General features: G+C 36.4%; 1 protein-coding gene across 2 annotated transcripts in view; it reads right to left on the reverse strand.

The window, feature by feature from the left end:
* CBLB (Cbl proto-oncogene B) overlaps window positions 1-24,212 on the reverse strand; it is a 218,480-nt gene that overhangs the window by 124,063 nt on the left and 70,205 nt on the right. For both annotated transcript variants that reach the window (XM_068990103.1, XM_068990168.1), the window contains one exon: window positions 1,949-2,095. In XM_068990103.1, coding sequence (XP_068846204.1) covers window positions 1,949-2,095 — 147 coding nt within the window. The remainder of the gene's footprint in view (window positions 1-1,948; window positions 2,096-24,212) is intronic.

Consider the following 24,212-nt stretch of genomic DNA (forward strand, 5'->3'; position numbering starts at 1 on the left):
TTTAATAAAAGAACCATAATTCTGATTACTACAGAAATATGTCTGCATTCCAGAAGAAGCTTTAAGTTTAGCTCTCATCCCAAAAGTAAAAATCTTAAAGACAAATTAAGAAGCTTTTTCAAGTAAGCAACGATAGGAGAAGACAAAGTTACAAGGGTTTTGGGAGGTAGGGAACATGTTTTATCAGCATTTCAAGAATCCCCCATTTGATTTAGTAGCGATTTCACTCACACAGCAGTTGGACAGAAATTTCAGCCCCTTAATGTCTATGGATGTAAATAAAGGGAAGTAAAGATGTCTCAAATGCATAATTCTCTGTGGTTTGAGGTAATGGCAAAACAAACTCCTCTCCTGAAAAACGTGAGGAATCTTTCCATTTTTCACTGGCCTTTTGACTAGCAAACAACTTTATAACTCACCAGAATTTTCAGTTTTCAAAAAGAAATACCACAAGCAATTCATCTGATAGATTTTCTTAAAATTTTAAGATAGTTTGTGTTGAAGGTTACCAACTGTTTGCATTAAGCTCAGAGTACTAATATATGAGTTGTAACTTCAAGAAGTCCTCAATTCTTACTTTCAGAACTCTGCAATCCCTTTCTGCTTTCTACTATTCACGTATATTTAATTAGTACACTCTTGGATGTTAGGCTAATTCAAAGGAGGATGAATGTTTTCTTCTTTTAAGTCCTCATTTGTGAATGGATATAGGAGCATTACAAATAGCTAGATCTCTGGAATACAGAATGTCAGGGTTAAAAGTAGTATTACCTCCAGTAGTGCTAAAAAATAATTCAGAATACTTTTTATTTAAGAGGTGGGATAAAGACATTAATATTTTTGAAGTAAAAAAAATATGTATATCTAATCAAATGTGCATTGCTCTGTATGTGCCCTAATCACATAGCAGCTTATAGATAAGCAGCACTTCACGAAGAAAAATGAGGGAAACCTAACGTTACAGTTAATTCATCAGTGTCAGAGGACTCAGATTGTTGACAGTTGTGTATTCCAACATTTTATGTCTTATTTCATCAGCTAATGTATAAATACAGAATTTAACTCCAAAAAGAACACAACAGTCTGAGTGTAAGCAATCACTTTTAACTCTAAGCTAGGGGTTCTGCCTATACTCAAGACACACTGAGGGATCCATCTGCCTCCTGAGGCTCATGTCCTGATCATCTTACCACGAGATTCTTGATAAAAGTTTTGCAAGTTTTATTTAAGTTATGCAGACTTCAGCTATTTAATTCCTATCATTCACCAAGCTCACCTGAGCTTGTGTCTGGATAGAAAATACCTAGAGGAAAATATCTTTAGCTGTTTTGTGAGATAATGCAACTTTGTGATAACATTATCCTCTTTTCTGTACCTTGCTTATACATGTTTACTTTCTGTGCAGTGACACAAAGAAAACCTGAATCCCAGGGATAAAGGCCTTTTCTCACTTCAATTTCAGATCTTCATCAAGTTTATGTTCCACCTCCTCTAGGAAGTAGTATCTGATGGCTACAATTCTGAAGCAACTGTTGCCCTCTCTGAATTGTCAGAACAATTTATTTATGCCATTTTTTAAAGTATCTTTCCTTTTCTACCTTTTACTTTGCATATGTGTTTTATGTGTTCACTGAATTATAAAGTTATGAGCTTCTCATGTATACTGTATCTCACATACCTCTGCTTCTTAGAGCAAACTATTTAATTCAATGAGTGCACATCAAATAAATATATATCATAATATCTACTTGGTGATAACAAAATTATTCAGTTACTAAGGTATATTTTTGGTGGCTAAACAGGGAAAAAAAGCAATCAAAAAGCACTTATCAAAAACACTGAAGAACATTCTAGAAATACTCAGGCAAAATCTATACCATTTGGAACTGGAGACAGATCTCCTCATTCTTCAAATATGGATCCAAATTATAAAATGATTTGTACTTACTTGTCTCCAAAAAACTTTCTCCAGAATTCAGCAGCATCTGCTTTCGTGATACGAAAGTTATCTCCCTGGAACTGTCCGTTGGGAAAGATTGCTTTGATTTCTGCCAACATGTGACTGAAGATAAGGGATAGTTTTGTGAGATTTCGTCTGTAGACACAAAGGGGGAAAAATGAAGAGAAGAGTAAATATATAGGCACATTAGCTTCAATGGGAATATATATCATGAAAAATGAAATTATCCAACCTAGGTCAAATCAATAAAGCCCTTAAGAACAATGTTCATAGAAACTATACATTTAAATTCATAACCGGGTTTTTATTAATCACCCATGTATTCATTTAATATAAGCATGAACAAGATAAATTACATGGATTTAATGGGAGAGATGGACACCTAGAAGACTCATAATCAAATATAAATGTTAATAAAAAATGAGTAACTATTTCTACATGGGGTAATAAGGAAAGTTGTGTCACTTACGGAGAATCTAGGAAGATAAGCAGTTGTTCGACAGATGAAAGACTCGGAGTGGAAAGTGGGGGAAAGACAGGAGGGAAAAAAGAATTTTGAATAGTAGGAAGAGTGTATAGAGAAGTACAGAGGTGTGAAACCAAACTCTGTGGATACGATCTAGGCTTACCATGGCTAAAGAAGAGCTGAAGGTGAGGGGAACAGATGGCTTGACATGGGATGAGAAAGTTTAGATGGGACATGACAAAGAGCCATCTAAACCAATGAACAGATTTTATCAAATACACTTGCCACTTCTATCTAAAAATCAGTTTCTGATGATAAGCCTCAGATATGTACGTATTTCAGAAGCTCTCTAGGTAGCCCATAAAAGACTACTGTGATAAGGAATGGGGAGCCCAAGTGGGCTAAAAGATTAAGGACATGATCAAGCCTCTGCTTTTAGAAAGAAAAAGTTATGGTATGGATAAAATGGTTTAGAGTGAGGGAAATGTAGGTATTGTCTCTTCCAACTTCCATGTTAAGTTCTGGTGGCTTTGATGTGATTTACAGCATGCTTCAAATCATGATTCATACTTTAATATATCATCTACATTCCTTCCAAGCTTTTCATAGGTTTACAACATATATTGTGTTAATCAGCCCCAAACTGTTTCTGCAAATAATAAGGAAGCTCTTGAAAGACAAAATACAAAGGAACTACTCAGTTTTCAGCTGACCTTGCCTCTTTATATTCCTGCTTATTCAGAATCACCAGAACACAATAGGCACATACATAATATCTTTCCATTTTGAAGCTTTAGCTGCTTTTGTGTATGTGTTGAGAGGTCAAGTGCAGGTAGGAGGCAAGTAAATACAGGGGAAAAATAGAGAAAGCCATCAAATCTGCAATGCATATAATGCCATACAAAGTTTCAGAAGGACTCTGACACTGAAAGTTGTGGCTATCTGCCTCATTTTTACGCATGAACCTGTATTTAATGACTCTCAAATAACAAACAAAAAGACATGCTACATACCAAAGAGATTATATAGTATGTACCTCTCAGTAGTTAATGAAAAGAAGCATGTATCCTATATAAGATGAACACAGAATAAATAAAAGTACTTGTGACAGAAAGTGGGAAAAGTAGGAAAGAAGAAAGCAATAAAGTAACTGACATCTCAAAAAGTTCATCTCTATTGAAAAACCAGAAAGTCGCTGTTTCCATATCCTTTATTATTTATGAGAAAGAAATTTATGAGGGTCAGAACTTGGGCCTTATTTTAGTGCTTGATTGGCAACAAGAAACAATCTGCAAAATCATTATGATTGGGTTATGCAAAATGTTTCACCATCTTCTTAGATTCAGCCACCCTTCCGTACAACTCAGCCTAATTCAAAGGTAAAACTCTCTTAATTAGTTGAATCTTTGTTCTTCTCATTTATGCCAACACATCCTCATTTAGATGATAGTTTACATAAGAGATTCAGTCTTAGGAAATGAAAGGCGAACTGATGAACTTTATCAAAGGAAAGAATTGTGGCCAATGCAGCCAATACCAACTGCAACTGTCTCTTGAAATTTGAGTTTAAAGAAAAACATAAAGTCACTTTTGAAAAGCTGCAACGAATTTATTTCCGTAATTAGGCAAAAGAGTTAATTTCTGACCAAACTTCCAATTGATACAAACAAAAAAGAAAAATCAGGATGGCTGTAATTAGGGTAAACCAACTGTTCCTTATTTTCTGAATTGGTTTCTCTCCATCCATCCCCTTGTTTCTTTGTTCTTTAATCATATCCAAATGTCTTTCATTTTTATTTGTTAGATCTAAAGCCTGAAGCACAATACCAGTGATTATCCATCTTGGATATTTGATCCACTGGCTATGTAGGCACTAAGCTTTAAAACAGAAATAGTAATACTTTATAATCTTCAGTCTAGAAGCCCTAGTATCACTACCCATACAACCAATCACTGTTAAATTATAAACTGTGTGTATAGTTCAATTTTCTTCTTCCTACAAGAAGATTACATTTCTATTTGACTTTTTGTACAAACTAAAGCGATGGAAAAATCTCTTTTGCCTTTAATCTTTAAAGAAATGGAAATTCAAGTTCTTAAAAACATGTTAATGCAAGTTTTGTTACCTTATTTTTCACATATACCAGAACATACATTTTCTAACTAATTTTTTTAAAAAAATGCAGATCATACACATGTAAATGATTATTCTGGAAATCCTTTATCTGAAAGATTGATTTACTGAGGTTGCTATCCACAGAAAGAAATGAAAATAACTTACAGCTAATTCAGCTGATGTCATTTAAATTTACTGTCACAACAAATGAATATGTCTTTTATACGACTGTGTGGGAGTTTGTTTACTATATTTTGCTTTACATTATAAGCTTTAATTCCCCACTCCACTATGCACTTTTATATACCAATTTAAATATAAATAACTTTCAATTTTGAAACTGAAATCCAAGAATACAGTCACCTCTAATTATCTAGACACAGTGGGAACAAAGTCAACAACTACATACCTTCTTTGTAGATGAATTTTCTATTAGGATATTTTTCCTATACCTTGCCAATTTTCCCTAAGCTTGATTGCCTCTCATCATATGACCAAAAGTGATGACTACTTAATAAAGGATTTGAAGCATCCTAATTGAGAATATGTATCTTTTTCACTAAACAACTAAGGAAGTAATATTTATCTGACTGGATTTGGGCATCCGGTTCCATCATTTTACAGCAAACAGACTCTTATTTTCTTGGGCTCCAAAATCACTGTGGTGACTACAGCCATGAAATTAAAAGATGCTCACTCCTTGGAAGGAAAGTTATGACCAACCTATTCAGCATATTAAAAAGCAGAGACATTACTTTGCCAACAAAGGTCCATATAGTCAAAGCTATGGTTTTCCCAGTAGTCATGTACAAATGTGAAAGTTGGATCATAAAGAAGGCTGGGCATCAAAGAACTGATGCTTTTGAACTGTGGTATTGGAGAAGACTCTTGAGAGTCCCTTGGACTTCAAGGAGATCAAATCAGTCAGTCCTAAAGGAAATCAACCTTGAATATTCATTGAAGGACTGATGCTGGAGCTGAAGCTCCAACACTCTGGTCACCTGATGTGAAGAGCTGACTCATTGGTAAAGACCCTGATGCTGGGAAAGACTGAAGATTGGATGAGAAGGGGGCAACAGAGGATGAGATGGTTGGATGGCATCATCAACTCAATGGAGATGAGTTTGAGCAAACTCTGGAAGATAGTGAAGGACAGGGAAGCCTGGCAAGCTGCAGTTTATGGGGTCGCAAAGAGTTGGACACGACTGAGTGAGCGAACAACAACAACAACAACACTCAATAATCTTAAACATAACTTTACAAGAAATTCTGAACACTTTGACTTTCAATATAAGAGATACTTTATTTTGACTAATTACTACCACATTAATCTTCCACTAACAATCACAAGTTAAGTCATTTTTCTCTGCCACCCCTACAGTGAAGTCACTCAGTCGTGTCTGACTCTTTGCAACCCTGTGGACTGTAGCCTACCAGGCTCGTCCATCCACGGGAATTTCCAGGCAAGAATACTGAAGTGGGTTGCCACTGCCTTCTCCAGGAGATCTTCCCGACCCAGGGACTGAACCCGGGTCTCCTGCATTGTAGGCAGACGCTCTACCATCTGAGCCACCAGAGAAATCCATATAGTAGGAATCCCCAAGCCATTTTTAAAATTTGTTTGGTGTGAGATTTTGTTTTTAAGAAATAATTTTGAAATGAAAGTATTTTGATACACCAGGTAATCAAAAAGTAGCTTCTAGATGTCGACACTGGTTAAACCAGTAAAGAAGTTAATATATTAAAGAAGCCTTGAAGTAGAGGGAGGGAGAGAGGAATAAAGACAAAGGAGAGGGCAGAGACGATAAAGAAAACTATCCACATTCGCAATCTCTGAAAAGGCTACAAATGAACTTACCTACAAAACGGAAATAGAGTTACAGATACAGAAAACAAATTTACAGCCACCAGCGGTAAGAAGGGGATAAACTGGAAGATTGTGATAGACATATATATATATTACTGTATATAAAACAGATAACTAGTAAGGACCTACTGTAGAGCACAGGGAACTCTGCTCAATATTCTGTAATGGCCTACATGGAAAAAAAAAAGTCTAAAAAAGAGTGGATTCATGTATACATATAACTGATTCCCTTTGTTGTACACCTAAAATTAACACAACATTGTAAATCAAGTATATGCCAATAAAATAAGTATAATAAATACATCAGCAGTGTCAAGAATATCACTTAAGAAGCAGTGCTTCTTTTATCCTGGATTCAATCATGTAAAACTTTCTTTAAAATAATATGAATCAATTTCTCAAGTTACATTACTGCACAGAATATAAAGTTGGAGTGATATAGCATCATTGTTCATGAATAAGTCTGAGTAGCTACAGCCAGCATCATATAGTGAAGGTATACAAGATTTGATGCAGGATGACACAATTCTACCCTTAATAAATTTATTACATAGTAGGGTAAAAGGAAATTGCAACCCACTCCAGTATTCTTGCCTGGAAAATACTATGGACAGAGGAGCCTAGTGAGCTACATTCCATGGGGTCACAAAGAGTCAGATGAGACTGAGGAACTGAGAGCACAGGGGAGAAAAAGACATGACAATATTAACACTACACAAAGAGGAGCTGGAACAATGCACGAGCTCCTCAAGACAACAGGCATCTTGAGGTGAGGAATTTGAAAAATGAATAAAAAATACATCAAAAGATTTGATTCGTAGCCTCCACTAAATGTAGGAGACACATACAGAGTGCAATTTAATTATATCGCATGTAGTCCTTACATTTTCTCAATTCAAGAAGCAGCTGTGTCATAAATCAAGTAGGAAATAAAAAGTTTTAGGTGTGGAATTGGTGAAAACACTTCATACTAGGGAGTTCCAAAGTTTCTGAGAATCTACCACCTTTGGTAGAAGAAACAGGAGACAACATTTTTATCCAAAAACTATTAACAATTCAATTCTCACATTTAAAAGCTAGGGCATGTGTTTTGTAATCTTTACAAGATGAAACAAATTCAACATAAAGAGAAAAGCAAGACATAAAGAATATAAACAGTGGCCCTAAAAATGAGACTCACACCCAGTTAAAGAGCAATTTCCATTCACTATTTCTGAGGTAGTGCCTTCCAAGATGGGTTTAGGGAGTTATTTCACACTGTATTTGACCTTAGGAACATTTTGATTCCTAACAAAGTAAGGATACTAGGGTGATGTAAGCCTCACCTTTCATTTCCTCATCCTGGGAACAGACTATTATTAAGATGACTCCCGAGAGTCTGAAATAAAACTGGATCTCATCCACTCCCCTGCCTAAATGTTTTAAAGTTTTCAACACAACTAAGAGGAATAAGAAGCAAATTTTTTTTTAATTCAAGTATAGCTGATTTACAATATTGTGTGTATAGCAAACTGATTCATTTATACGTTTTCTTTTCCATAGTCTTTGCTATTATGATTTATTACAAGATACTGAATCTAGTTCCCTGTGCTATAGTAGGATTGTGTTGTTCATCTATTTTATATAGGGCAGTTTGTCTCTGCTAATTCCAGACTCCTAGTTTATCCCTCTGCAACCCCCTTTCTCCTTTGATAACCATAAGTTTGTTTTCTATGTCTGTGAGTCTGTTTTGTTTTTTTGGGTTTTTTTTTTTTTTTTTTTTTTTGGTAAATAAGCTCATTTGTGCCATATTTTAGATTGCACATATAAGTGAAATCATATGATATTTGTCTATTTTTTACTTCATTTAATATGACAATTTCTAGGTCCATTCATGTTACTGCAAATGGCATTATTTCATTCTTTTTTAAGACTGAGTAGTATCCCATTATGTCTATACTCCGTATTTTTTTCATCCATTCATCTGTTGATGAACATTTAGGTTGCTTCCATGTCTTGGCTATTTTAAATAGTGCTGCAAGGAACACTGGGGTACATGTATCTTTTTGATTTATAGTTTTCTCTGGATATATGCCCAGGAGGAGAATTGCTGGATCATAAGGCAACTCTATTTTTAGTTTAAGGAACCCCCATAGTGTTTTCCATAGTGACTGCATCAATTTACAAGGAATATGAAGCAATCTTAAAAGCCCAAGTCCCAGAGTCTACCCTAAGACGTAAGAGAAGTATGAGCAGAAACTTTCTAACCTGAGACACAAGCAGTAGGGTAATTTTTCAAGCTGCTCCAGGTTACTTCCTTGAACTGCTCACTTAGCAAACTATGTCAGTCCAAAAGCTTCATTGAAATAGGTAACCAAGGAAGGTTTTATCCCTTTCATTAAAAGATAAATCATCCACCACTAACAAGGCTAGGGAGACCAAGTGCAAAATTGTGGCTGGGAAGGATGAACCCTGGGCATCCTCTGATCTCTGCAGTATAATCTCAAACATGTTGCCTACATAGGTCTAATAAGTGCAAGACACTATCCCACAAAATAAGAATGATGCTTTCAGGGTAAATGAATTTGCTTTATGAAATAAACAGTTTTAAATGGACAATTTACAAATGTCTTACCTAAACACAACTAAAACATGAAATATTCCCATCACATTCAAATGTAATATCCTTTGACAAGTTCCTGGGAGATACCAAGAAGATATTCTGTCTAATTCTTCAGCTATCCTATATTAAAGAAACTGGCCTTGAACCGTACATACTGAGTGCATATCCTTACTCTGTTGGTAGTTGTGAACAAGTTGCTTAACCTCTCTTTGAATCAGTTTCCTTATCTCTAAAAATTTTAAATAAAAATGCCTGTGTTGTGAGGAGTATATAAGGTATAAAGGTAAGACCCTAACGCATCTTGTAACTCTCAGTAAATAATCATTATTATTATTATTATTATTAATTCCACCTACCACCTCTGTTTAAAAGTATAAATATCCTAGTCTTTAATTTCCCCATATAATACTACTGTCATTTAAACTGATGGCTATCTCAATAAGGTAAAAATCACCAATCTCATATTAGGATCATCAATTGTCATGGTGGCCTCTTAGAATTTCACAGCAAACAATGAAAGAGTATTTGATTAATCCATTCATTTATTCTGCATATCCTAAGTGTCTACTAGACTATGTCATATACTCTTGATGAATTCATTAAGTACTCATATACTTTTAATGAATTTAAGGGACTAAGAGATTGCCAAAGGTACAGAACAATGTAGTGGGAATAAAACTGAGATAGAACTAGAATAAAGGTAGTAATCAGCGAGAGAGACAGAGGAGTCTACAACTTTGGGGGTGACAGATGCAGTTTCAGCAGAATATAGCCCTGAAGTGGGTAGGAATAGGACAGTAAAGGTGAATTAGGAAGGACTTAGATAATTCCAAGGGTGAATGGGGTCTTTCATGTGGATTTTGAATTTCCTACAACTATGACAGCAGTTTGCATGAAGAAAAATAACTACAGTAAGCCTTATCTCAATACATTCAATAAAGCTTCCCATATAATCTTTTTTAAATGTCAGCTATTTTAACTTTGCAGCTATGCCAACACAGGATTATCTCTTTGATAATTTCAACAAATAATTTTATATGAAAAATTTATTGTGAGAAACCATGACAGTATGATATGATCACTCATACTTTCATCTGGTTTAAAAGCTTAACAACATCTACTTCAAAAAAGAAACACTTTTGTCTTTAGCGCTGGACTCCTTTTGATTAAACCTAAAGGGTAGCAAGTATCTTTTTATGAAACCTTTTTTTTTTTTTAAGAACTCTTAAAAATGTAGACCCTTCTATTACGTGAGAGAGAAAAGAAAAACATACCTATTCTTGCACTCCTATTTAACATAAAATACAACGAAATTTCTGTGACTATGTGGAAAGCTGTCATGACAGTGACTCAAATAGAAGCAACCAGAAGCAATCACAGTAGAACTTCGTGGTGTATTTTTGTTTTTTGGCTAGGCTTTTTTTCTGAAGAAAAAGAAACATTGGAAGTTTAAACTATATTTTTATGTCTTGGGGTAATTTGATAAAAGAACAGTTTCATCATCAAATAAACTTGGCCATGAAAACAATTTAATTTTTAAATCTATTAATAGATTCATTTTTGTTCTTTTCTCAGATCACCATAAAAAATTATAATGAAGTAGCAATCTGAATTATATCAATTAAGTCAGTACTTACTGCTTCTAGTGAAAATTCTTAATTATTTTTACTTGCTACAGTCCCTACACCACTATTTCTATTTTTTGTCACATTCACATTTCAGAGACAGCTTTTACTTTTACTCAGTAGGACAGAGTCACAGAATACTCTATTAGAATACAAGTCTTTTCTACAATAGTACGTTCTTCGAGGATTTCTCCTGGCTGTGGGACCAAGCTACCTTCCATCATTCTTCACACCACTTCTCTGCTTCCTCCTTGGGCATCTGAATGGCATCCTGCCCTTTCTGATCCACACTTTGGATTAAGCCATCTCTTCCTCCTCACTGATTGAAAGTTCCTATGTCTCAGCTAGTTCCTACATCTCAGCTTGTTGAACTTTCGTCTGCACCAGCTTTATGTTAAGGTAGTATGGCCATGGTATCTTTTCCATCCCCCTTTCTGGAATGTCATCTATCAGGCTATTAAACGCCACCACTTGGACTTTCCAGTGGTCCAGTGGTTAAGAATCCATCTGTCAATGCAAAGGACATGGGTTCAATCTCTGGTTTGAGAAAATTCCACATGCTGTGGGACAGCTAAGCCAGTACACCGTAACAACTGAGCCTGAGTGCTGTAACTACTGAAGTCCGTGTGCCCTAAAGCCCACGCTCTGCAACAAGAGAAGCCACTGCAGTGAGAGGCCCATGCACCACAACCAGGGAAAGGCCATGCACAGCAACGTAGACCCAGTGCAGCCAATAAATTAAATAAAATGCCACCGCTTCACACCACCTGTCATAGGAGAAAGTTCTCTCTGAAAAGCACCACAGTTATTTTATATACATACTGCACCTCACCTGGATCAAAGCAAAGGTCTTTGTTGGAGAAGAAAGTCTTACTATACCTGTAACAGCTTCTTACAAATAATAGATACCCAATAAATTTTAACACTAACGACCATTAAAATATTTAAAGAAAAAATACATCAGAATTTCCTGACCTAAACAGATCGATAGCAGCAGTACATAAAAAGTTTATAAAATGCTAGAGAGTGAAGCATCAACTTTACCAAAAGCTGCTCTAAGAGAGAATTAAAAACCTAGTGTTTGACACTAAGTGAGAAAAAGAAAAAAAACCTTTGTGAGTTCCACTATCTTTTCTCTCACTATCTTTTTCTCCTTTGTGAATGACAAAATATAACAACAGCAAGCAACAGGAAATTAATGTGAAGTTTCCAGAATCTCAAGAAAACGGATCACGTTTGTCATACTTTCTGAGGAAGTATAAACACAGTTTCCCATCACATTACCTGTTCCCTGACAGTTACTTCCTCCTTTGGCTCTGGAGTTTCCTCCTTGATACCTTTGTCCCACTTCAACCCAGCTCCCCAGAAATGGAACAAGTGAAAAACAAATGAACCATAGAGCAGAGAGAGAGCTCATCTCTTTGCTGGTGCTCATGTTATGCATTACTGACAAGAAAACTACAAACCTGACATTTATTTCATCTTTCCCCCAGGGTTAACATTATCTTTATTGAAATGGTTGAGGCAAATATAAACTTCAGTTTGCCAAGCAATTCTCATTTATTTTTGGTATAATCTGATATGGATACCACATGATAACAGAGTGTGTGTGTGTGTGTCTGTGTGTGCATGCACATGAACATGCTCTATAAAAAGTGTGAAGTGAAAAAGGCAAAACAATAAATAGTATGCCCAGTACTAAGTACTATTTAAAAGCTAAGTATCACAATACAGACAAATAGAAAACGAATATAAAATATACAGTAAAAGACATAAACAGTAGTAACCTCTGGATAGTTTATAAATGGTTTGCCTATTTTTTTCTTTAAATATTCCTATTTTCAAAAATATTACAAGCCATTATACTGACTTTCTCAGGCAAATCTGCAAGGTGCCTGAAGGAGAGAGAGTGACTAGATTTCCATGCCTACTGCAACAACCCAACCTCTGCCAGGCCCCACTGGCATCCAGGCTGCAAAGCTTGACTTTCAGGTCCAGAGCTATCTCTGGTGCACAGTCACCTCAAACCTTTTACTTGAGCACTGACTTTCAATTGTCTAGAAACTATTAATCCTTTTACCACAGAATATTCACCACTGGCACAACAGTATAATTTCACATTTTCAGGATATCAAGCAGGGAATAGAAAGGTCAGAGTACAGCTACTGATAAACTAAATGTGGAAATCATCTCATTCTGGTTAAGTCTCATTATTTTTAAATCTAGTTCATGACATTATCTCCTACCTTTACAATAATCTAAAAAATACACCATTCAAGTTGAATTATTTTCAGGAGCAAGAGACTGCCTGATAGTTATTACAGATTAATTAGCACACCACATATAATCCTTGTCATGCAATAGCATAAAAGAAATGTATAGTGACAAATGACCAGAGCATTCAACTGTCCACCTTCTCCCTTCAGCATACCAGACACGGACAAGACATATGATAATGATTCTAGAGAAGGGGGCTAATTTAGATCTACAACCTCAGAAACAAATGCTGTGCTTTTCTAAGCAGTGAGACTGACTGTACTGGGATTTTTTTTTTTTTTCTTTCAAAATGAAGAACAGGTGAAATAATCACAGAACATAGCTGTGACAGATGTTAGCTGTACAATTTCCCCGGACCCACTGTTGTTTAGTTGCTCAGTAGTGTGCAATGCTTCTGCGACCCCATTAACTGTAGCCCTCCTCTGTCTGCAGGATTCTCCAGGCAAGGATACTGGAGTGGCTTGCCATTTCCTTCTCTAATGGATGAATAAAAAATTGTTAAACATTCTGAGTATAGCAACAATGGGTATATTTTTTAAGTTAAAATAAAGGTCTAAGATTTTCTTAAATTTGCCAAAGTTAAACTGCATTTAGCTTATTCTGCTCCCAGTGGTGGTGATAGGACCTTGCAGACAAGTGGTTTCTGTACCCCCAATGTCAAGTCTCATGAAGGAAATACTGGAATATGGTGGAGGAAAGCACAGTATGGGAGCGAAAAGTTCTAGACACAGTACTGCCTGTCTCTTACTTCAAAGCCTCTAATCCAAAGTTTTGTCCTCTATAAAAATGAGAAGACTACAGGTACATAATTTGAGGCCCCATAACATTCCACGGAGTTGTCATCACTTTTATTTTGGCTTGTAGGTGACTAGATAGCTCGCAAAGCCCATAGGCTTTAGGTAAAAATTATGAATATACTTCACAATCTACAATTAATATGAAGTACAAGGTGTTATATACCATTTTAAGTTTACAAACTTTTCTCAATATATTTTAGTCTGAGACTGAAGAAATCCTAAAGTCAGGATAGAAAAATCTAACATAGAAAACTGAAATTACATTGGTAAGCTGTAATTTTTATTTTGTTCATTACTATAATAGGCATCTCTGATGTTTTCTTTCCTTTTCAACAAAGCAAAATACTTAAATAACACTGTCTTCCAAAACTAAACCACAAAGCAGCAGAAATAACAAAAAATAAATATATAAAAGGCAACTTAAAAGCTCTGTTTTTCATGTTAATGAATAAACACGAGAATATTGAAACCTTTCGAAAAATGCAGACTACTAGAACAGAGTATGCTCAATGGGAAACGTGGCTTAAAAGTTGATTTTATTTATTTGTTCTTGATAAGGAAATGTGCTAACAGTAAGCAAATTACAATATCACATCTAAGAATTTTAACTTTCATCTCAGTCGAGAGTTTAGAAATATCTTAGAGAGAATTATGTTTACCACATGATAGCTGATCAATAATATCAATCAACTCTCTCTGCTGTTTTAGTCTTGACTGCAAATGGAATAACCACCACATAAATAAAACCACCCTTAGACAGTGGCTTTGGAGTAGAAAGACAAACATATTTAATCTATCCACACTCTGAAGATCAAACATTACAAGAGTTAAAAGCTCCAGCTCTAGGGTCAAATTAACCTAAACATGAGCTTAAATCACTCAGGAACTGAATGACTTTGCATATTCAGTTAACCCTTCATTTCTAAAATATGAATTACAATAGCACGTACAGGATTTGTGGAAGATTACAGATAGGCAAACTCCTTTGCTACTCTTCCCATCATGGAGTCTATTCCCCTCACCCCCGTACCTGGGCTAGGCTGTGCCTTGCTTTGATTAGTAGAATGTGGTAGAAATTACACCGTGTAAATTCTGAGGTTGGGCCCTAAGAGATCTGTGGTTTCTGCTTTTGCATTTTGGAAAACAATCTTGGAATTTAGTGGTCATGCTGTGAGGAAACCCAAGCAGTCATGTGGAAAGGCCCTAGTGAGTCCTCAGTTACAAGGGGGCAACAAATGCTAGGCATGTGGGGGCAATCCAACACCCCAGCCCATACCACATAAAGCAGAAGCCAACACCACAGAACCACGCTTGCTGTTGAATTTTATGTGGTTTGATACACAGCAGTAAATATAAGCCACAGCAAGCATCTGATTAACTTTTATCATTATTACTAGTATTATTCGTGCTACCAACTTCCTATCATTATTGTCATCAACAGTAGCAGTTGAAAGGTTGGGACACTCTTCTGTCAATGTAAGTACATAACTTATGGATAAAGAATCAAACACTATTTAAAATAAAACTTGTATTCCTACTTAAAGTATTTTACATTAGAAATTGCAAAATTTACATCTTCTGTATTTTCCTTAATAATAAAACAAACTAACCAAAAGAGATTTTTTGGAAGAAATCTAGACTATACTAATTGGAAAGTTAGCCTACTCGGATCTGGATGAGAAGGAATTTAATTTCCAAAACATACTTATTTAGATAACCACACAATGAACTGAAGTGTGAAAATACCATTAGGCTAATCCACTGATTTATACCGACAACAGACTTAATTTCTACAAGTCTTAAATGCTCAGTCAAAGGTAGAGAATCCCCTTAATATTATATGTACATAAAATGTAAGCAAAGATCTGAAATGTTTATAGACTGATAGCAGTCTTTTTAATTGAACTGCCATTTAAATCACATTTTCTAAATACGATTTAACATTAACTAGATTTGACATGTGTCTAGATAAGAAATCATTCTGGATTTTGGCTTCTCTAGTTCTATTCACTGGGGTCTCTGTTCAAAAGTCAAGTGCTAGTAATAATCCCTTACTTATCAACACTGAAGTACACACAATGACTTTTTTTTTTAAAGAATAATTCTTTTGGCTTCCAGCTGTACCTAAACCATCAATATAATAATCTTTAGAAGACATTTAAGGATACTATTAAATATATCACTGTACCATGTAAATAATGAAATGGTTATTCAACAGATGTACTACTGCACCCAAGAACTGTAAGTTTTAATTTATACACTAAACATGAGAATCAATCATTATGCCTCTCCTGGTGATACCTATCATTTAAAGCTTAACAGAAAAAAGAAACTACAAATATTTAAAGAAATCACTTTTAATATTTCAATTAAATATTAGAATGATAAAAGAATAATCATGCATTAGCTTAAGAAAATTTTATTTCCTGTATAATTATTTCCTGCTTAATCAAGTATTTCTTAAGGAACCAAATACTAAGAGACAAAAAAAAAAAAACTACAAATAATTGACAAAGATTAGGCTGTAAAAGCAGCATCAATTAATCTTTTCATTTTCTGGCATATCATTTATGATGAAACATGCTATTTCTTGAAAAGTCTACCTTAATGGCACAAAAATAAGTTCTCCCTGTTTTTCAGAATGATATTATATGTACAGAAACTGAGATCTACATATATGAAATTCCAATGACTTTAAAATAAAGTTTTTTCCATTTAGTAAATATTATAATTTTGAGGCTCTGTAATAATCTGCCACTACACTAGGCAATGGATTAATAAGATGAAAGCCAGCCACCTCCCTGACTTCCAGGAGTTTATAAAACTCAGATATAAAAATGCACAGCGACAATACAGTGTAATTGTACAAACAAAGTATAATACATTCAAGGTTCTTCAGCCAACACAGGAGCCCACAGGAGAATGTACTCAACTCTGGCCCTCTTTAAAAGGGTTCAGAAGCAGGAAAAAAGCAAGAGAACATGCCAGGTAAAAGCAGCAAGGTTGGTACACCAAAGTATGTGGTTGTAGACTGGCCTCGCAATATGACACACTGCAGGGTCAGAAGTGATCTGTATTCAGGAAAGAGATAGCTAGGGCAGCAAGACCGCACTGTAGATATCACCTCATCCTGTAGCCCTGTGCATTAAACCAGCACAGCCCATCACCTACCCAGGCTGTTCAAGGATGCAGCGGCCTGCATATCCAACCATGACTCCACCAGGGAGCACTCCAGCCAAGGGGAGTTTGAAAAACAAAACCACTTTCCATAAAATGTATCAAAAGCTATAATTTAATAAGGAGGAACACATTTTCAGCCAAATTTAAAAGCTTTCATTGAAGATTTCTCTGTTGGTAAGATAGTAATTGAATTTTGAGGGTTTCTTTCCTGTGTCATTGATGAAATATAATCTAGATTTAACAAATGGAGAAAACAAGCAAAAGAAAAGAGCTCTCAGAGAGGAATGCTCCAGAAGCCTATGTCTTAGAAGCAGATGTTCTACCCTGGCAGACTTTCCGCCCCTGGTGTATTACCATTTGAAACCCACTCATAGATCACACTGCAAATGCACATCTGAGAAGATGTGTTCCCATTTCAAAATACCACAGTAATTCCCTCACTTCCAGAAATGATTCACCAGATAAATATTTAGTGTCGTAAAGAAATATAACCTTTTTTTCCATGATCTAAAGTAGAACTCTGAGCTGACCAACTCCAACCCCCGAACACAACATTATCAATAATCCCTGAAGTACCATCCCACCAGGCGACATTCTCAAAAGTTAATTCTCTGGGTATGCAGACTGTGCCAAAGCTCTTAAGAGAAGACTCATTTGATTCCACTGAAAAGCACTGCAATCTGTTCTTTAAAAATGGACTGTAGTTAAGCAATACATTTTTCCATTATGTTTTATGGAGCCTGCTGCATTTCCTGTGTCAAAATCTGTCACAAAAATCTGTTTCTCAGACATCTGTTTGGTACAACACACATGTGAATAAGGTACTACATGGAGATGTCTGAAAATAGCAATGCACAGCCTAGCACTTGGTTTCTGATTAGAAAGAATTTCCAGTATGTTAGTTGGTAGATTTAATTTGGATCCTGTTAATATCTATTATTAATCACTGGTCTTCCAATAGTACCCATAATATACATACCACCGGGAAACATAAAGTATTATCTTCTTCATGTCAATAGCCTTTTCATAGTCAAGTGAAAAGAAAAGCTAAATAGGAAGAAGAATAAATGATAAGAGTGAGCCTTAGATTTCAATTTGGCAGTCTAGTCCCAGGGCAAGAACAAAAATAAATATCTAACAGTTATGCTCAAAATCCAGCCCTTGGACCACAGTTTAAACATCACTCCACCACTTGTCAAAAATGCAAACCTTCAGGCCCCACCCCAGAACTGCTGACTCAGAATTTGCACTTTGATGAGACCCTCAAGTGATTCATATGCATGTTTAATATCTGAAAAGCACTTTGTTAGCAGGAACCTCAAAGGATATTTTTCACTGTGGTGCATCTATGTAAAGTATTTAAGTATTTTTCTGCAGTAGCACTATAGGCCCCAAACTGTGCTGTGCTCAGTCATGTCCTACTCTTTGTGACCCTATGGACTACAGCCCCCCAGGTTCCTCAGTCCATGGGACTCTCCAGGCAAGAATACTGGAGTGGGTTGCCTGTCCTCCTCCAAGGGATCTTCCCCACCCAAGGATCAAACCGCCATCTCCTATGTCTCCTGCATTGCAGGCAGATTCTTTACCTGCTGAGCCATCAGGGAAGACCTCTATGTAAAACTGCATCTAAAGCAGCCTTGAGGTCCAAGTATTTTTTTAAAGATTCTTGTAAGAGATTCCACCCTGTTGTCCCTCACCACATACTATCCATCAGTGCTTCCCGTGATGTTGCCAACATGCTGGGAGTCACAGTCATCATTACTGGGCTGGAACATCCTTGTTTTGAGTGATTTAGTTTCTTTTCCAGGACAGACCTCAACAAGGCTAACTGCTGATGGGACTCTCATTTCTCATCCCTCTTGCTCAATAACCCGAAAGAACTCACCCCTAATCCTTGATGGCTCCAACCTAGGACAGCCTGTACTATTCCCATTTGTAAGTATCAACATCAGACTGATAATAACCTCATCACCACACCCCAGTTCAGCCCCCACATCTTTACCCTGGAAGAAGAACTAAGTTCTTCTGATTGGTTAACACATTGCCAGAGGTCAGGGAGCAGGCTTGCCTCCTCCTACTACAGGAAATAGAAGACAACCACACACATCACTAGTTCAGTGCAAGTGTGGCTCATCTATGCCTAATGTGAGAAGGGAGCAAATTATTCTCCCTTCAATCATCTTCCTCTATCATTACTACCCTCTGAGATCCCTAAATTCAAGGATTTCATCTGCTATGTTTGGTTCTACCTCCTTAAGAATAGTAAGACTGGAAAAAAAAGAAAGACCTGCCAGCTGAGAAATAAAAAACACCTTCTTTAAATGCCATTAAGGTGCTATTTCCTCCTAGAACTGAATTTGCCCAATGCTATATATCTCCTTGTAACTTAATTATTAAAAAGCAATCAGGGCCTGCCTGCCTACCCACCAGAAGAAATATCCTTGGAAAACGTCAATCAAGCCCGGCTGACTAATTTTATCATGAGAACCTCTAATCAGGGAGAGAAAGATCTTGGCACTGCCTGTGGTGGAGTGATGAATGCAACACCAGAGGCTGGAACGAGGCCAGGAGTGCTGGGGTTTGAAAGGAACAGCTGAGCAGCCTGGGTGATGCTGCTCCATTCCAGTACCTGAGAGAAGGGAAGTGAAAGGCAGAGACAGACTCCGGGCAGAACATGAGAGCTTGCAGCACCCTGCAAGGTCGACCTAGAGTAATAAATGAAGGATAAAGGTAACAAAGGGGCTCTGCAAAGCTGATGCATAGAAGCTACCCTTTTCAATATAAAAAGGTTCATGGAGGAAGGTGTTTTATAAACTACTGGTTCCCAGACACCTTTATTTAAGAAAATAATTTTTCCTGAAATGTTTAACAACACTCAATTTTAAACAAAAATAGAGAAAACTAACCTAGGATTCCTATTTCACCAAAAGATTATTAATACCAAAATTATCATCTTTTGACATGAAATATCTTCACACCACAAGAACAAGAGGGACATAATTTCAGAACATAAAGAATTATTCCTTTTAAATGGATAAATTTAACTTCCTGAAAGACTCACTGAAATGCTTACTATAACTTCCAATACCAGGCCACAGATAAGTGGAACCCATCAGGAGCAGTCCAACCATGCAGGTTTCAGCCCAAGGTACTTTCATATGCCTCTAATCACAGATGAAGAACTGAGCTAGGGACACACACTACAAGCTTTGAAAAAGAAATGAAACAAAAAGTGAAAAAGAAACTTCTCACAAAAATGCAATAAGTATGGACTGCTCATAAGTAGTTACTATTCACTTATGAAATATTAGTTCATTTTTTTCCTACTCTGGAAATGACTTGCAAATACGAATTATACATAGGGAAAGGCCTTGAAAAAGAATGGACTATTAAAATATACAAAGCCAACACTAAAACTAAAACTGAAGACAACCATTCTTATTTAATTCATTGGATTCAAATGAAAGTTTAACACAAAATACAAAGATTCTATGGACATGAAATTCCAGATTATCAAATTATTTGGAGAGTAAAATTTAGTGCCATAAATTAATTTCACATATTTTCTGTTAACTTCATGATAACTGTTCCAATGTTAATGATTTTTTTTTCCTTTACATGGGTTTTAGGTGAATTAGACTATCACTAAAAATCATTGTTGTATACTAAAGAAACCAAATAGATTTCTGCATATTCCACTACTACCTGTTATGAAAATTAACAGTTTTAATTAATTTTAATTAAATGAAAAGTTTACAAATGTATTAAAACATGTTAAAAATATATACATATATTCTACTAAGACACAATACATGTATAACCTATGAATCTGAAATTTCACTCTTTGATATGTATATCAGCCATAAATACAAGGGTATGTACACCAAAAGACATGTTCCAGAACCTGCACAGCACTATTACTCAAGCCAAAACTAGTCAAATGACCATTAACAGCAGAAGGGATAAAGTATGGAATAGTCATAAAACGGAACACTAAACAGTGATGAAAATGAACAAACGGCAACAACATGTGTAATAAGGATGACTCTCAAGCATAATGTGGAGCTCAAAAGTCTCTACCATGAGATTTCACTTCTCAGTATTTACTTATTCAGATTATATTAACAACTATCAGACATAGATATCCATAATATGTGAATAGACATGCTAAATGTGTACGTAAAATGTATATATATTTTTTTTATTTTCCCCCACTTTCTGGGTAAAAGAGAGAGATTTTTCCTCTTCTCTTCACATTCACTCCTTGAAATTTAAGTTTATAACCACAAGAGATTAATCTCCCCATAGGCTACTTTCCAATCCTAGCTTAACCCCTATTAAAAACAAGACAACAGGCCCAAAGTGGAGTTGCTTATGCTAAATCCCATGTCACCAACATGAAAATTACAATTTTGGCTCACCTAGAAATAGAAACTTAAACCAGTCAATCAAGAATCATCTGATCAGCACTAGCAAAGTTATCTGCCAGAGACCCCTGCCATCCCCAATCAGCACTAGCAAAGTTATCTGCCAGAGACCCCTGCCATCCCCAATCAGCACTAGCAAAGTTATCTGCCAGAGACCCCTGCCATCCCCTAAAGGAAAGTAACCTTGCAACAATCAACCCACTTTTTCTGCCTAGTATGACTTGCTTGTTCCTGCTCCTGCCTTCCTGTAGAAGTCCTTCCTTCTGAACAACTCCTCAGAACTCCTTTTGTTCTGCTACATTGGATGATGCCAGATTTGGATTGATTTTGCTCAAATCAACTCTCACAATTTTTGGTATGCCTCAGGTTAGATTTTAACAACCCTAGGGCAAAGTGTGAATCTGCTAGAGTCCATAAATTGGAGCTAATATCAGAAAGAAAGCTGTGTCATCACTTTTTCAACCTGCCATCATGGGTGTCATAATACTTTTGTCTGTTTGTTTATGATAAATCTAACCTCCACAGAAAGACCCAGTCAGTCAATTTTATAATAAACTCTAGATTTCAATAAAAATTCCATTTTTCCCATAAAGTACTTTTATATTTCTAATATAAACATGGAAAACAATGCAGGTAAACTTAGGCCTAATTTAAGTTTCTAATTTATAAATTCAGATATCAGAAGAACTGGATTTTCTTGGTATGAACTCAGGCAACCCCTAATGCTGTACACTGAAGCAGAAAAAAATAATGGTAAGTGGAAGCCTTTTCCTTTTCATTAACCTACTGAAACTCGAGCAAAGCAGTTACCCCAGTTGCAGCCACTGCAATGGGAAAAGCACAGCAAGGGCTAATTACTGAGCTGCACTCAGGTGTCAGATGTAAAACAGATCCAGACTACCTCATTCTGGTCACCCCAAAGTTGAAGGTGACATCCATTGTAAGAAGCAGGCACACACTTAGTTCTTGTAAGATATAAGCTGGGTTTCCTAGGTGGTGCTACTGGTAAAGAACCCATTTGCCATTGCAGGAGACTTAAGAAATGCAGGTTTGATCCCTGGGTCACGAAGATCCCTTGGAGGAGGGCATGGCAACCCAATCCAGTATTCTTGCCTGTAGAATCCCATGGACAGAAGAGCCTGGTGGGCTACAGTCCATAAGGGCGTAAAGAGTCAGACATGATGAAATGATTTAGCACACAGCATGCAAGATACAAACTAACCTCCAGAGTAATCTCAGGAAATTCTAAAACATTTCCTTTTCAAAAATGCTAATTTAAACTAGTTATATTGAACAAAGAAGTATAAGGACTAGTTAAAAAAAAAAATTTAAAGTGGAGTTTTAAAAATACACAGATATTCCATAGCACCATTTGAAGCCTGTTCCTGTGAACGTAATACCTATGCAAAAGTTAAAATATATTAAAAAAATAAAAATAAAATGCCTTCAGATGAATTTAATGTGTCTGGTTTTTGTCGTCTCTAAAAGAAGACAAAAACACATGGAGTTCTTTCCTTCGGTTTCATTAAAAGGATGATTAAATTTAACTCTATTCAGAGATTTGAAATGTTAGCCTGTTACATTACAAACACTCAGAGAAATAAGGCGTTAGGTAAAACTTTCAGATCTCCTGTTACAAATCATTAACCAAATATCTGACCCTACAGATGACAATAAAAATAGAAATGTTATCACAAATCAAACTGTTTGGGGGTTAAGAGCAGGCTGAATGGGGATTTAAGTGTGTTTTTTTCCCCTCATCTGTAGTCAGAACCAGATGCTAGAGATTGAGATTAGGGGCAAGGAAGGAAACTTCCTCTTTTAAAACCCAATAACTACCCTTTTGTCCCCCTTACAGCTTATTTTGAGTGACATGCGTTTATGCAAACATACAAGGTTTCAAACAAACAGTTGCAGCCTTGATGCCAAAACCTCTTAACTGTTAGTGAATATGTGCATGTAGGGAGGTCAGGAATTTAAGGAGGCATTTATGATTTGGCTTCATTTTATTTGGGGGACGGTAGGGCATTACACAGAGAAGGAAATGGCAATCCACTCCAGTGTTCTTGCCTGGAGAATCCCAGGGACAGGGGAGCCTGGTGGGCTGCCGTCTATGGGGTCGCACAGAGTCAGACACTACGGAAGTGACTTAGTAACAGCAGCAGCAGGGCATTACACAGAGAAGGCAATGGCACCCCACTCCAGTACTCTTGCCTGGAAAATCCCATGGACGGAGGAGCCTGGTGGGCTGCAGTCCATTGGGTCCCAAAGAGTCAGCCATGACAGTGGCTTCACTTTCACTTTTCACCTGCATGCATTAGAGAAGGAAATGGCAACCTACTCCAGTGTTCTTGCCTGGAGAATCTCAGACAGTGGAGCCTGCTGGGCTGCCATCTATGGGGTCGCACAGAGTCGGACATGACTGAAGTGACTTAGCAGCAGCAGCAGGGAATTACAAAAAATACAAAAACTGATAAGCTGGACTCCTCAGAAGAATACCACGTAGTGGTAGGGCTAAGCACCCAGTTTCTGAATATATACAGAAAGATGCACACACACACACACACACACACACACACACACGTATGGAGGAAGATAAAATAAGCTCTCCAGGGTGATAATTTGTTGATCATCTGTCAAAATGTAATAAACAAGATGTCTGGATGGAAAAATGAAATATATAAAAATCACCAGAGAAATAAAGATTAGTCTTATTCTGCTGGACAGTTTAAAAGAATAGCAAGGAGAGATAAGAAAGCCTTCATCAGAGATCAGTGCTTAATAGAGGAAAACAATAGAATGGGAAAGACTAGAGATCTCTTTGAGAAAATTAGAGAGACTCTTCAGGGAAAGATGGGCACAATAAGGACAGAAATGGTATGGACCTACAGAACC

This window comes from Capricornis sumatraensis, chromosome 1, assembly GCF_032405125.1.
Source record: "Capricornis sumatraensis isolate serow.1 chromosome 1, serow.2, whole genome shotgun sequence".
Taxonomy (NCBI): domain Eukaryota; kingdom Metazoa; phylum Chordata; class Mammalia; order Artiodactyla; family Bovidae; genus Capricornis; species Capricornis sumatraensis.